Raw genomic sequence first — 16513 nt, forward strand, 5'->3', positions numbered from 1 at the left:
TCTCCAAACCTGGGCATGTAACAGGGATCAGCTCAAATATCCTCTTTGTGAGCACCTGCCCAAGCCTTCCTGGGTAGAGCTGTTCACTCCCTCCCTGGTGGCAGTAGCATGCTTACTTCTCTACCAAAACTATCACAGACTAGTACAATGTCTACTTTACACAACAGCCTTTTTCCCTTGAAAAAGCACCATGAGGGCAGCACTACATCTATCTATCATCGTGTTCTTTACACCTTTCACAGAGCCTGGCATATAATAGGGATCCAAATGTGAAGATATGGAAAGAATGCTCACTTTTTCCCCAGTCTCCTTGCTCAACTAATTCATCTGGTAAACCATCTCCAGTGGGTTTCATCCTTTCAGCCCATCTGTCATGGCCTCTGACTTCAAGGACTTTATAGTCCTATGGTGGGGAGAAGGGTGTTGTAGTCAGGAAATAAGCATGAGAAACATGCTGTAAAATTAGTAAACAAGGGTTTGTTGTGGTGCAAAGTAAAGGAGAGACAGAGCAGGCCATGGACCAGAATGTCAAGAGTCTCCTGGAAGGCAGAGAAGAGCAGCGTGTGCTCTGAATCCTGGACAGTGTCTGTATAGCTTGAACAACATCAGTGGAAAGGGAAGAGCTGAGATTAAAGGAAAGGCTGCATCATTCAGAGCCTTCCTAAAAAGCATGATCGTGTCACTTCTGCTTGGAAATTCTGACATTCTTTGTTGACTTTGGGATCAGATACAAAGTTACTAGATGGGCCTTCAGACACTGCACAGTGTCACCTAGCTTTATCCTCTACTGAACTACTTCAAATAGAAATGTCTCTTCACCATTTTAGTTAAATGCTTGTCATTTCCAGATGATACTAAATTATTTTACTCACTTCACTTAGAATGCTTTCCCCATCAATTCCACTGATGGAAAATTGCACCATTAATCAGGAACCATCTCCTTCCCTGCCACTCAACTGAAAGTTGCCTCCTTTTTCTCCTCAAAATCCATTCACTTACGGTACACACCATTCACCTAGGATCCTGTCTTACCCTGTACCTTAACCACTGGTGCTACCCCTGGGCTCTCTGAGCACAAGAACCACCATGCCTCATGTTCCCTGTCCATAGCATCTGCCAAAATCTCTTTTATTTCAAGGCAACTAATGAATCGATGTTTTTCTTTCTTCCATCTTTTTTTAAAATTGCCCACAAATTTCTTTGCTTCCTATGGCTCTAAATGTAGGAGGTAGAAATCTGAATTCCAGCCCTATGCAGATTGCTTCAAGATTTGTGACACCTCTGGTGAAGTCTTCAATCAACTGTGTGGTTTCATTTTGCCACAACAACCCAAGAGCAATTCTTTTCCTGGAATAATTTAGTTTCTCTAGGTTATGATCATTCTGATCTTGCTTAGGTTGAAGGGGTCCTCTCTGCCTTAGTGTATCTCTGTCCCCAGTTCTGTCACACTCTGAGACTGTCCTATAGAACAGCAGACTCTAATCTGGTGAACAAAGATACAGAGAACTACCCAGAATATACAATCAGGACAAAGAGCAAAAGTAGAAAACTGGAACGCAATGGAACAATGAGGGAAGTGGCCTGGCTCACTACAGATTCAAAGGAAGAGCACTCAGTTCTCTGTACTCTCCGCCTAAACCCACAAGGTAGATTTCCTCTGTAACCCATAATTGGCCATGTTTCAGCTCATGCAAAAAAAAAAAAAAAAAAAAAACAGGCCACATCCTGTTAGAGCAGAAATTCAGGTAAGTAGGTCTTAACTCCAGGTTTCCCTATTCAAATAGCCTGTTGAAATTTTCAGAGCCAAATGTGTGGCCACTTGCATATTTTGTAAAGCAATTCAGCCTGACCCTAACTCTACTTTGCTTCCAACCTTGTTTTTCTTTTATTTTTGGCTCTGGTTTTAATTTACAATAACTTGTCATACTTTCTGTATCTTTATAAGCTCCTTATGTTCTTTCTGGAACAAGCAAGGTATAAATAAATTCTTGAGTTATTTTCTTCACTATCTTCCTTCTTCATCAGTGTCTCCACATTATTTTACCAAAAGGAGAATAGAGTACTCAGAATGATGTTTATTATTCAAAGTTACAAATGCACGAAAGTTTTATAAACAGAATTAGACATGAATTTTGTGAACCTCGGGACCTTCATCTAATTGAGGACAGTTATTTTTATTTTTTTTCTTAAGGCCATTTATTTTCTGAATAATTCAAGCTTTACAAATATGTACTCTTGTACATGTGCAATATTTTACAAAAGGGTGTGCCATGTAAATCTGTCAGACAACAGACTGCAAATTCTAAGATTGGTTAAAGGGGAGAAAATCGTTAAATTAATTTTAAGACTGCCAGGTGTTAAAAGGAAATGTGGCATAGGATGGGGACAAATAGATATAGTGAGCATAAATCGCAAAGTTGGAAAACAAAAGCCAAAAAAAATTTTAAAACCTCCTAGTCAGGAGGTTATCCATATTCATAGGGTGACCCAATTTCTTACGTCATAATTCAGTTTAGCAAAAACTAGCCAAGAACTCTCCAAGTATTCACGTATACAATGAACCAGAGGCAAAAGTCAAATAGATGTTGACATTAGGAAATGTATGATCTTGTCAGGAAATAAGAAATGGAGACAAGAGATTCCAAAGCAGGGAGAAAATAATATTACGGCCCTGAAAGAAAAATCCTTGGGAAGAGAGAGATTACGTAGGAAAAGGAAGATGTGTACAGGTGATGGTATCACCCTGTTTCCCCAAAAATAAGACAGTGTCTTATTTTAAGGTGTGCTCCCAAAGATGCGCTAGGTCTTATTTTCAGGGGACGTCTTATCGTTCCTGTAAGTAGGTCTTATTTTCGGAGGATGTCTTATTTTCGGGGAAACGGGGTAGATATGGCCCTTAGAAATAAGTAAGATTTTATAAGAAAGAAATTTGGGAGAAGAGATCAGTAAAATAAACAGTGGAAGTCTTTGATATTATGGTTACATTGTAGGAAGTACAGTGGGAAAGAATGGGAACTACACCCAACACCGTAGGCTGAGTCATCTTGCTTACCTCTGTAAGAAAGAATGGACTTGGTTTAGGACAATCATTCATTAAGTTTACGTGAGCAGGGAGACAGGAAAAATATTTAGCAATATGGAGATAGACAATGGCAAGACAGATTGTTGAAATAGACAAAAAGAAAAGAGTTCCTGGGAAGTTGGAACATAAATACAGAAGAAGGGACTCACAGGAAAAAAGATAATTGGAGGCCACGTTTACTCAAAGTCAATGCTCCCCAAACTGTTTTTTGAACTTTAATTTCCCAAGTCGTTTTAAAGTTATCTCAGTTGTTAGAAGCACACATTATAAAGATAGAGTGTCTAGGTTCAGAACTGTACTCTACCATTAGCAGGCTGTATGATCTTGAGAAAGTCACTTAATTTTTCTGTGCTCTCGTTTCCTCATCTGTAAAGTGAGAGCTGTAATAATTCAGCAGGATGACGCAGGTAGTGCACCAGGCACAGAGTAAGCGTTCCCTAAATGTGAACTCTCATTCTTTGCCCTTTAGATGCCATCAAATCATAAGAAGAGTCATTCTCTAGTACAAATAAATAGATTAAAATTCTACAGTTATCTAGTAGGTTTGGTTGCTATAACCAAAATCATCAGAGCTGGATTACCAACCACATGAGCTCTTAAACAAATTTAATTAAACAAGTACAATATAGCAGACTTTGGAGCCAGAACACCAGGGTTCAATCCCTTCCCTGCCATTTACTGGTTGATGGGGATAAATAAGTTTCTTTTATTACCATTATGATTAGCATTGCTATGTTGTTCCCCAAACTTCCATTTATGGACTCTAATCTTTTCACTTTCCAAAGTCTTACAGAAACAAAACCAAAAAGAAAAGTGGAGAGATGAATTCAAGCAGAGATGCCATTCCTTCTCTATCTTATAGAAATATTAAAATGCTCTTATAAAAATGGCCAAAACTTACTCCTTTCCCTTCTTTTGGGTCAGGTATATAATTTGCAGAAAGCCTCAAGAGTGGTTCTGTAGCAAGGCAGTAGGGTTACCAGGGCTGGGGGAGAAGGAGGAAAATATGGTAAACAGTTCTTCAGAAAAATCAGTTCCCCTAAAGCTGTGAAGAGCCAAATGTTCGGCATTCAATAAAAAAGTATGCTGTTTTCCGAAAAGGAAAAGCTTGCTAATCGGAACACATGGTGATAAGCATAAGATAAAATAGAGCCCAGACTGAAAGGATGGCTGTGGGTGCCAAACCTTGGTAGAGCCTGAGCCAGACAAGAGAGAAACATCCAGATGAAGAAAGAGAAAAAAAGTGAAACAGCAAAGAAAAGTAAACATGTTGTTCATGAAGATGTTAAATGGATCCCTCCAAAACAGGTGATTTCTCTTTTATTATCCCATGAACATTCTTTGAAAACACTACCTGTTGTTTGCTTGACTGAACGTTCAAAAGGCACCGAAGTCTTTTAAGATCTGTATAGTCCCTAGGAGAAAGAATAACACAATGTCAAACCACAGAAGGCTCCTGGCAAACAAGTTCATGTTACCCCCTGATGGCATTGCCACTTGGAGGCCTGTTGTTATAGACTGAAAAGTATAAACACTGAACATTTCCTTTAGGACTCTAAAAAATGATCCAAATGTAAATGTAAATACTATAAGCAGCTGTCAAGGGTCATCTCTATTTCTCAGAGAGCCATTAAAAATGTTCAGTAGCTACTGCCTAAGTTAATAATTAGCAAATGCAGTATGGGATTACCTGGCAACGATTCCTTGCTGTTTTTTATCTGTTGATTTCTCCGTGATCTTCACCTTTTTGTCTTGATCAGGCATTGTAGAACATCAATGCCTCAGAATTAACATTGCATACCTTTCAAAGTAAATAGGAGGGAAAATTTTAGTTGGGTGATATGCCCCAAAATACTTTCAATTAATATGTACAAAATTCACATAAAATATCTATTTAAACCTGCAAAAACAAACATTTATTTCTACAATAATGAAAGTGTTTTGGGGGGGCAGGGGGCGGTTTGCAGTTTTTGGCTGGGGCCGGGTTTGAACCTGTCACCTCCAGTATATGGGACCGGCACCCTACTCCTTGAGCCACAGGCACCACCCAATAAAAGTGTTAATATGAATACCATTTACTACTTATTTATGGTTTACTTTATAGTAGCCCATAAGCCTATTTTTTCTGAGTCATCCTTGATTTCAAGTATCCTGACTCGTTGCCCCAGTAAGTATTGGTCTACATATCAAAAAGGTGGCCCTACTTTTAAGTTTCAGACACACACACACACATATATATGAAATTTTTTATATATATAAAATCAAATACTTAAAAGCCAAACTGATGCTTTACTTGTCTTTCTCAACAAGATTCCCAGTTCAGAGGGTTTTTCCCTCACCATGAGTCATTTCCCTAAGACTCTCAGAGAAAACCTCACCCACTCACAAATAAGCTCTCAGTGTTGAGGGTAACATACAAAATGCTGGTGGATTTCCAGAATTCCTAAAGCTTTTGAGCTGCTATCTGAAACCCTACACGGGTCGACTCCAGTCATAAGCTCTTCTGGAAAACGTGGGCCAGTCTTGCACAGCTCCTGAGCTCACCCAACATCTGGCAGTGAGGCTGGCCCACCTGGAAATACAGCCAATAGGCATCTCAATCTCCTCAATTAAGCTTTGTAGAGTCATCACATTCACCCTTCCTAAAATTAATTTTAATATTATTTCCCACTTCCATTCAAAAGATAGTTTGCCAATAGATCAAGAATAGTATGTTCTTTTTTTAACAATTTCTAATTCAATTGGTTTAGTTTCCAGAATAGAAAAGGAAAACTGAAGATACTCATACTTTTAATTACAAAGAAAATATAAAATTAAGTGTGTTATTAATTTAATTTAATTGGATGCAAAATTTTTCAACTGTGCTTCAATGTCACAGTTTGACTTCAATGCATTGTTCAGGCATGAAAAGGTATGCATTATTGCCTTATGATTGCATGCCTTAATGGATTGTGAAAGCTATGGTCAAAATCCAAGTGTTCTAGAGGTATTTAGAGGCAAAAGGAATGTACCAATAGTTGTTTCACTGCAAAAGAGTCTAGTGAAATTTAATTTTATGAAATACACAAGGAGAGTTTATCTAAGAATTTAAATGTGGTTTTCCCAATATAGTTGTCATTGGTGACCAACAGGAGATAGAATTGAAATTAAGAGTTGGAGACAAAGGCTCTCATCACAAGTGCACAATCAAAAAAGGAACGGTATCGATACTTTAGTATTGTACCTAGGGTATAATGCCATGGATTCCTTCATTCAACAAGTATTACTAAACTTTTACTATACCTAGCCTCAGAATTAAAACTGACGAAGGTAAAAGAAGCACCACAGGTTTCTACCTCAGGAGAGAAAAACCCACTTATGAACTTCAAAACCTGTTTTATGAGGTGCTCAGATAGAAATTTGATTTAGCATAAGTTTTACTCTAAAAGAAAGAAGAAAGGAAGAAAAGGTGGAGGTAGGAAGAATGGAGGATTTTTAAATTAATGTTTAAAACCGAAAGACCCAAGTGCTTTTTATATATCATATAAATGTTACAATGCCCCAAAAAATCTAAAATAAAAATTCGGTCAAAATAAACAGAATCTAATTTTACTTATCCCTCAAGGACAGAGAGAAAATTCTACATGGACATACTGGCCTGCTGTGTGTCTCGAATTCCTGCTCAAACCATAGCTACAGGCTGTTTTAGAAGAAGGAAATGAAAGGCCCAATGATAAGTACATGAAAACGTGTGGAAAAGCTCACACGTTCTTCTGCTAGAAGAACAATTATCAAAATACTGGTAAACATCTTGTCTCATTTTCTTGCTTAATCTCTGTATTTTATTGACTGATTGTGTGAATAGAAAATAATCATCTCATAGTTTTATCAGTTTGGGGTTAACATGTACTCGGTGAGCTGGAAGAGTGAATAAAGACAACTCTCTGGAAATGTTTCACTTAATTAAACAGTAAACAAATTCACCGCTATCAGTAGAAACAGACAATTGCCTTTAGGATAAAAAACAAAATCCTTTCCACTTAATGGCAGTTATAATGGAAACTATTCTGGGAAAAAAAAAAAAAACACTTTGAGAAGTTGAGAATGCATTAAAATATTTAATATAATCCTACTTTAACAATCACAATTATACTACGCTAATGTCTATAATCCAACATTGTGGGGCGGGGAACAGTTCAGGTCCGAGAGGCAGATAATGTATTAAGGAATTGTTCCCAAGAGAGGCCAGGCAAGGGGTGCTATCTAAGACAAAAACTCTGCAGAGGGTAGCTTCATTCTGATTCCATTCTGAATTAGCTCTGAAGTGAAGGTTATGTCTCAAAGTTGTCCACATCTGAAAAAAGGGAGTCTGGTTCTCATAGTCCTGTAATGCCAATCATAACTGTGACTGTGAGTGCCTGGGGGTAAAAAGACTTCAGAAGCTTGGGGACAGTCCTCTAAACAAACAGACACAGGAACCAGCGGTTAAAAGCAAAAGAACACTGAAGCCAAAGTCCAGGACACACAGTCATAAGGGATCGAAGAGGTTCTGTGTCTGCATTATCCACTACAATCATCAACCCCATGTGGAAGAGTTGTGGATAATGAGGGTACAAGAATCTTTTTGTGGCTAAAAACTGAGCAGAGAGCGCCTACTGCAATAGCTCTCAACCACTGAGTCAAATTTCCTCCTCTTTTCTTGGCCTCTCCAAACACCAGCATGTCCTCCTGGCCTAGGAGCTGGCTCAGGCCTTGGCCCTCTTTTCTATCTACCCTCTGTCCCTAAGGGATCTCATGTAGTTCCATGGATTTACATACCATTTGTACTTCTAGATTTCTATGTCCAGCTCTGATGTCCTGAATTCACAAAGTCACCTTCTGGGTATCTAATGGGTATTCCGAATTCAACACAGCCCAGATGGAATTCTTGACCCTCATCCTTATACCAAATTCCCCTAGAGCTCCCCATCTTGGAAACTGGCACCACCCTGCCTCTTTAGACAAAAGTTCAGGTGACATTCTTGATCCCTGTCCTTCCTCTAACTCCCATATTTAAGCCACCAGCAAAACTTAGCAGCCTTCCCTTCTCTCCACTCCCACTGCCAACACCATCCCCCAAGCTGCCATTTTCTCTTGGCCGGAGCACTGCCACAGCCCCCTCATAGGTCTCTCTGCCTTCATCCCTGCCCTCTATAGCCACAGGAACCTGAGCAGTCATTTAAAAATGTAAATCAGATCATTCCAGTCTGTGGCTTACAATCTTTCTGTGGGCTTCTATTGCACTTGGCTTTTAACCATGATTTTCACCTCTCGGAGTTTGCCTCCTGCCCTCTCCCTCTTGCTCACTGAACTTCAGTCATGCGGCTCTCTAGGGAGAAAAATGAACCCATAAATATGTTCCCCTCCAAAACTCACAGTGAAATTAATTGCCATTGTAATAGTATTAGGAGGCGAGTGGGACCTCTGAGAGGTGAGAGTGGCCATCAGGGCTCTGACCTCCTGGGTGGGTTTAGTGCCTTTAAAGAAGGAGCAGGTGCTCGCTTGCTCTTTCACTCTTCTGCCAAGGGAGAAAGTGTTGCTTCCCTCCAGATGCAGCATTCAAGACACCATCTTGGAAGCAGAGATTGCACACTTTCCAGACACCAAACCTGCTGGCACCTTCATCTTCCACTTATCCTAGCTTCCGGAAGTATTCTTTTTTTTTTTTTTTTTTTTTTTTTTCAATTTTTGGCCAGGGCTGGGTTTGAACCCACCACCTCTGGCATATGGGGCCAGCACCCTACCCCTTTGAGCCACAGGCACTGCCCCGGAAGTATTCTTTATAAACCCCAGTCTGTGCTACTCTATTACAGCAGCATAAAACAGACTAAGACAATTTGTGCCCATGAAAATGCCAACCAATTCTTGCCTAAACATCTTGGCAGTTTCTGCTTGCCCTTCCCCTCCCATATTCCCGGCTTGCTCCTTTGTGTCCTAAAAGGGCTCAGTTCAGATGTCTCCTCCTGAGCGAGGGCTCCTCTGATGAACCGCTGCAGCACAGGCACACCTACACACTCGTTCTCACCACAGCTCCCTGCTTTATTCCCCCCTGGAGCTCATCAACATCAGAAATCCTCTTACCCATTTATTGGTTTCCTTGTACCAGCTCCTAAACCCCACATGGAGGGACGTGTATCTGTTTTATTTGAAAATATATCCCACACACACAGAATAGTACATGGCACAGTGCAAACACGGTATAAGCACTCAAAGAATATTTGGTGACACACTGTGTAAGGAGTGACTTAACTTATTTTTGTTTGACAGTTATTTATTTTTAGGCTTTGAGCCTCCTCTAATTTCCCAAATCCAGTGATCCTGCTCAGTGCTCCCAGAGCAATTCATACTCCCCCAGTTGCAAACCTATACGTGCAATAGTAAATTGCCTAATCACCACAGAAGGCCAGGGATTGGGCTTCTCTTATTCACTAGACATATGGTAGGCAAATAAATAAATATTTAGTGAATGCACAACCTAGTAACTGGTTGAATGGATAAAGGATTATTTTTAAAGAAAACTGAGTCATTAGTCTTTTAGTTCAACAAAAATCATAGAGCTGTTTTCTAAATCAGATCAATTGATAAGCATTTGTAATGTTGCAACAACTGTGAATTCATTCAGGAATTATGTCATTTATTCAGTCATTAGTGGGATAATTAGAATTCTATGTAAGGTAATATTCATCACAGCTTCTGAAACTCTCTGTGGTAAAGAAGTTTTTTCAAATTTCCAGTCTTTTAGAGACCGATAGTTATGGTTCAAATCTTTTTTTGGTTTTTTGTTTGTTTGTTTGTTTGTTTTTGAGACAAAATCTCATTCTGTTGCCCTCGGTAGAGTGCCATAGCATCATAGCTCACAGCAACCTCAAACTCTTGGGCTCGAGCAATCCTCTTGCCTCAGCCTCCCAAGTAGCTGGGAATACAGGCACCCACCACCACTCCCAGCTAGTGGTCCAAATCTTGTTCAGTGAGACAAGTCCACTGACCATATTCGTGGATGTCATGGCAAATGTTGAATTATTATAAATATTTCTAAATTCTTACTCTCAATTTCTGTCCTGTCTCCTCATGGTCCAGGAACATACCAGTCTGAATTGCACCTGAATAACACTGGTCTAGATTACTGAAGTCTATCTTTACAAGTAACAGAATGATTTTCACAGCAACCCTAGTTGACTGTCTAATTGAGGACCTCAGTCCTAAATACACAGCCTGAGGGGACTAACCCAGTGACTGTCAATTCCATGACAAGGACCCGGAGAGGGTAAGGGTGAGCCTAGGAGGGGAGAACCATGGTCAAGTAGTTAAAGCCAACTGTAGACTTCCCACTTAAACCTAAGCAGTCTTACTATTCAGGGGTTCTATAGTTTCATTTGGGTAAAGGATTCCATGGCTAAAAGTAAAAAAAGAAAATCATTGATTCTCTAACACTCATTTTACAAATGAGATAAGGCCAAAGGGATTACAACACTTGCTACACAAACACTTGTACCCACGTGGATTTTTCTTTGAGTCAAATGGGAAAGCTGAATTTTTTTTTTTTTTTTGTAGAGACAGTCTCACTTTATGACCCTCGGTAGAGTGCCGTGGCCTCACACAGCTCACAGCAACCTCCAACTCCTGGGCTTAAGCGATTCTCTTGCCTCAGCCTCCCGAGCAGCTGGGACTACAGGCGCCTGCCACAATGCCCGGCTATTTTTTGGTTGCAGTTTGGCCGGGGCCGGGTTTGAACCCGCCACCCTCGGTATATGGGGCCAGCGCCTTACTGACTGAGCCACAGGCGCCGCCCAGGAAAGCTGAATTTAATTTGATTTTTTAAATATACAGAGTGGGCACAGTAATAAAAGATTATACATAAAAACCAAATGCATGCTACTTTAAGAACAGAAATTTGGTTGAGCACAGCAGCACATGCCACTCTGAGAAGCTGAGGTGGGAGGATTTCTTGAGGCCAAGAGTTCAAGACAAACCTGGGCAACATAGTGATCCCCATCTCTACAAAAAAAAGAGAAAAAATGAAAAAAAAATTTTTTTTTAATTAGCCTGGCTAAAAGAACAGAAATTTTCAGTGTCTTTGCTTTGTATACTTTAGTCATGGGACCTGCACACTATCTTAGATGGGAGAGAAAAAAAACTTTCCATACCTCAGGGGATAGCAAATGGGTTTGGTGTTTTTATAGCCCTAGACAAGTACAGACATAATCACAGTTCTGACTCTGTTGAATTTTTAACCCACTTTTAAAAAGAAACTCTTAAAAGTAATTCCTATCTCCTTTTGTTTGAAATGTGGGTTAATGCTAAGTAAGTCCCCTGAGACACACACCTCATTTGCTTGTGCTCTCTTGGTAATTGCAGGGTAAACACATATGACACAGAAAGAAATCCATGCCATGGTAAACTTACCTAATTGACCATAATTAATCTAAATTGTGCAATATAAACCCACTAACTAAATAACATACTGAGCATTTGTGATATGGTTTTCAGAGCCTCTACCCAGAAATCCATTGCCTTAGCCATTCAAATGACTCTTAAACGGCCTCATTCTTACTAAATATAAAACAAAGAGAGTCACATGAATCATCATGGGAAATCTCTCGCAAATGTATTTTTTCCTACTAATTATTTATGTGACATTTTGTAAATATTCCACTTTATTTGCTACATTTACTAATAGTTTAAAAATCAGCACTTTTTTTTTTTTCTTCAGACAAAGTCTTCCTCTGTTGCCCTGGCTAGAGTTCAGTAATGTCATCATAGCTCACTGCAACCTAAAACTCCTAGGCTTAAGTAATCCTCCTGCCTCAACCTCCCAAGTAGCTGGCACTACAAGCATGCACCACCACGCCTAGCTAATTTTTCTATTTTTTTGTAGAGACAGGATCTTGCTATGTTACTCGGGCTGGTCTTGCTCTTGCGCGGGCTGGTCTTGAACTCCTGACCTCAAGTGATGTGCCTGCCTGGACTTCCCAAAGTACTGGGATTACAGGCATGAGCCAGCATGCCTTGCCAAAACCCAGCACTTATAAAGTAATAGCAGTAAAAGTGTAGCATAAGTAAAGTTAATCACCACTTTGGCTATAACAAGTTCATTATTTGGAAAAAGCTCTAAAATAGACTGCTATGAACCCTACCACAAAAGGAAATTAGAACTTCCTTGCACTGAAAATGAGGAGTCTTTGTTCCTTTTGACGAATTATAGTCAAACATCCATATTAGATGACAGTTACAATTCTGTCTGTGTTCAAGAAGACAGATTAAAAGAACTGAGAGAGCTTTCAGCTACATAACCAACTGGCAATGCAAAATGAAAAAAACATTTTTCCTCTCCTGTAGATATGTCTTGTTAAAATCCTTCTAATAGTGATTATTTGAAAAAAGTGCGTAAAGATAAAAATTCATCAGCAGCCAGAAATAAGACAAACATGTTAAAATGCATCAGTTTAAAGCTTATTTCTTAATTTTGATGATTGTGCCACGGTGATGCAAGATATTAACAATTAGGGGAAGCTGAGTGAAGAGCATATGAGAACTCTCCGTTCTATTTCAAATTATTTCAAAATAAACACTTAAAAATTCATTGGTCACTTGAGCAGCTTAGATAATTTCAGTGCTTAGAGAATAGAGAAGAGTTTTCTTTTGACAAAGAATATTTGCACTTAATTTCATTGTGCTTGCTCTTTTCAAATTATATATGCTTTAGAAAGCTATAGATCTTGCACAGAAAGTGTCAAGTGAAATTATTCAAATTGCTAGAAAGTGCGTGCGCACCCACACACACATGTTTTCAAAGTTAAGGGAGAAAAAAGTTGAGGAAATCCTGAAAGAAACATGACTTACTTATATGTATTACAATTCAAAAAGGAAGTCTGGTTCTCTAGTCTAAACTGTCATCTCGATTTTATCCCTTATACTACATTGTTAATGTTCTTCAATGGGAAATATATGTGGAGTTAGCAGAACAGAGACAGTTATGACAAGAAAGAACATGCCCTTTGGGGAATCAGTACTGGCCAGGCCCAGAGACAGAGTATAAATGAATGAGGACAAAAGACAGAGGCAGAGCTTCTGTCATACCTAAGATGGCATACTGTCCCCAAAGAGATTCAAAATCACATTATACGTGAAGCAAAACAAATACAAAAAAAATAAAAATTTGTGCAAGATAACCAAATAGATTGCAGACCATGATTCAGCTCCCTTCATTCACCAGATGAGGAAATTAAGGCCCAGAGAGGTAAAATGACAGAGTTCAGTTCACCTTCAGGGTCTAAATCTTAATGGAAAACTCTAGGGTAAATGGGAGAGAGAGAACTTGTTAACATTGACCTTTAGCCAAGTGATGTTTGCATAACTTCATCTCCCTAACCCCAGGGTGTTTACAGAGATTCATTCATTCATCCTGGTTCACGCATGTGAAATATGTAGGTGGTATATTTTAATCATAATATGGTAAGAAACAAAGCAGGAATGTGTCCCTGGCTAAGAGCAAGTATTATTATCACGGCCTTGCTCCTGAGTCAGTGGACTTGACATCGTCCTTGTGCAAATAGTTTATACTTTAGCAATTTCCTATTTCATTTTTAAACAAGCATTGGGGATAAAAAAATAGAACTTTTAATATTCTGACCCTCTTCCACTTATTCCTCCAAATAGTTACCTACCACCTACTATCATGATAGCTATTTCTTTAACTAATACTAACCCAAGTTGATCTAAGAGTATCGTTCCAAAATTAACCAGAACATGTGACAACAACAGATGCCACCACTGTAACCTTCTTATTTTCATGACTTAGTTTCATTCAAACTTACATCTTTTGCTGTAAGGGGAAATATGTGTGGATATGAATGCAGACTCTTTTTCTTTTTTTTTTTTTGAGACAGTTTCACTTTGTCCCCCCTGTAGAGAGCTATGGTGTCAGAGCTCACAGCAACCCCAAACTCTTGGGCTTAAGCAATTTTCTTGCCTCAGCCTCCCAGAGTAGCTAGGACTACAGGCACCCACCACAATGCCCAGCTATTTTTTAGAGGGCAGGCCTCACTCTGGCTCAGGCTGGTCTCCAACCTATGAGCTTAGGCAATCCATCTGCCTTGGCCTCCCAGAGTTGGGATTATAGGCATGAGCCACCGCACCTGGCCCATGAATATAGATTCCATAGATTCCCCTCAACTGTCATTGCACAACAGTATTCATGGTATGTTGGGTTTGTGCCTTGTGTGGCCCCTACAGAGCTCAATTCTACTCATAATATAGTTTATAATGTGCCTATGTTAGAGCAAATGATATTAAAAGGGTGGGGGGAGGTCCAGATGATGTAGAGGGAGAATTTATTTTAACCAGTCAACAAAAATAACTAATCACACTAAATTTCTCTCTTCTCATTGACCCCAAACATAATAAGATTACATTCTATTTCCTGTTTGTTTGAGAAGGAAAAAGGTGACCATGATATTCATTCATTACTCCAAGAAATACTTATTGAATCTCTAGTATATCCCAGGTACTGGGGATACACCACTGAATAAGACATGGTCAATAATATCTTTTAAAAAATAGTTAACTATTACTGTAATAAGTCATAAAGTAAGCACAGATTCAACCCAAACTTCTAGAACGTCTACAGGTGAAGAGAACACTACATAAACAAATTGATGTTTACAACATTTGATGGTACTACAAAAGCAAGAAGTACTTCCTAAGCCATAAAATAAAATTATCTTTCATCTAATGATATATTTTAAGTGTATTTATTACTTACTATGCTCTGACTATGCACAAGACAATAATGGGCACTACAAAAAGAATCTCTCCACAATCCAGTATGTACGTGACATCATAAACATGGAGGTTAAATCATATGAAACTGCTGAGTATGGCTTTTTTTAAAAAAGGACGATTTTTATGGTTCAACCTAATACAATGGATTAAGTAAGAACACTACTAGAAATGTCACAAAACAAAACAAAAAAAATTAATTTCTAAAAGAGACTATAAATGGAATGAAATCAGGGAACGAATGATCACTGTGGGCTGAAGAGCCATAGAAAGGCTTCCTGAACTGGGAGTCTGAAGAGGGATAGAGGAATGGGTAGAGTGTGTGAACAGCATGCCAAAGGGGTGAACAAAGGGATGGACGCATGATCCCGAAAGTGGTTTGGGGAGACAGTGTGTAGATTAATTGAGCTAGAGCTGAGGAATCTGGATGGAGGCAACTGCTGGGAAAAGGAAGTTCTACAGGGAAGCTGCACCTAGCTGTGGAGCTCCTACCAGCTGGCTAAGTTTGGAAGCAACACTATTCTTCTTAGAAATTTAAAATATTTACATGCGACTCATTCAGTTTATTAACACATTCTAAAGATTATCTGTAATCTTTGGCAAACTCTTTTGAATAAAGGGAAATTTACCTAAAGTAATGTGAGAGCACTCATGCAGTTCAATAAATTATGTTAAGAAGCAGGAAGATCCCAAGTCGTTGTGTTAGGCAAGGAGAAGATAATACAGTCTCAACTAAAATAGTCTCAAAAGAGAGTCCTTCAACACAGATCTCAGAATGATGACACCCTTCTCTTCCTCACTTCCGAATCTGACATTTGGTCACTAAGTCCGGGCTATTTTCCTGGTAAACACAGTTCTTGTGTGTTCACTTCTCTCCATCCTCATTGCTGATATACTAGTCCAAGCTTCTTACACTGTCACTCACCTGAAGTACCCTAGTCACCTCCTACTTATCTTCCAACTTCCAGTTTCTCCCTCTCCCTAACAACAAAAAAATTTGTTCTCAGGCTGGGCACTGTGGCTCACGCCTGTAATCCCAGCACTCTGGGAGGCTGAGGCAGCTGGCTCACCTGAGCTCATGAGTTCAGGACGAGCCTGAGCAAGAGCAAGATCCTATCTCTAAAACACAGCCCAGCGTGTGGTGGGCACCTGCAGTCCCAGCTACCTGGGAGGCTGAGGCAAGAGAATCACTTGAGCCCAAGAGTCTGAGGTTGCTGTGAACTCTGATGTCATGGTACTCTACCCAGAGTGACAGTGAGATTCTGTCTAAAAAAAATCTGTTCTCCACACAATAGCTCTCTTTTTATGATACAAATCTGATGAATTAAGCCTTTATTGGCTTCCCATTTCTCTCAAGATAAAAAAAACTGACCAAGGCCTCTGAAGGTATTGCCTGTAATTGATGCCCTTGGCCCTCTAGCCAGCTGCCACTCACACTTTGTCCTGAATCCCAGTCCCAGAGCTGCTTCTCCTGGATGCAGCAGGGTCTCCACTCCTAGACTCAATGGCTAGACTGGTAAACAAAAGCCCAGAAGGCTTGTCCTTTAGGTCTCAACTCAAGTATCCATGCTTGGAGCTGAACTCCCAGACAGGGTCACAGAGCTGCCAAGCACTGCCTTGCAGCTCTTGATAAAG

The 16513-nt window shown here is 39.6% G+C and overlaps 1 protein-coding gene across 1 annotated transcript in view; it reads right to left on the reverse strand.

Annotated features, from left to right (window-relative positions):
- The window catches only part of NEK10 (NIMA related kinase 10), a 250365-nt gene that overhangs the window by 224186 nt on the left and 9666 nt on the right, over positions 1-16513 (reverse strand). Inside the window, exons 2-3 of the mRNA XM_053600397.1 lie at positions 4773-4883; positions 4437-4497 (exon numbers count right to left, since the gene is read on the reverse strand). Coding sequence (XP_053456372.1) covers positions 4437-4497; positions 4773-4846 — 135 coding nt within the window. The 5' untranslated portion in view covers positions 4847-4883. The remainder of the gene's footprint in view (positions 1-4436; positions 4498-4772; positions 4884-16513) is intronic.

Source organism: Nycticebus coucang, chromosome 8 (genome assembly GCF_027406575.1).
Source record: "Nycticebus coucang isolate mNycCou1 chromosome 8, mNycCou1.pri, whole genome shotgun sequence".
NCBI classification, from domain to species: domain Eukaryota; kingdom Metazoa; phylum Chordata; class Mammalia; order Primates; family Lorisidae; genus Nycticebus; species Nycticebus coucang.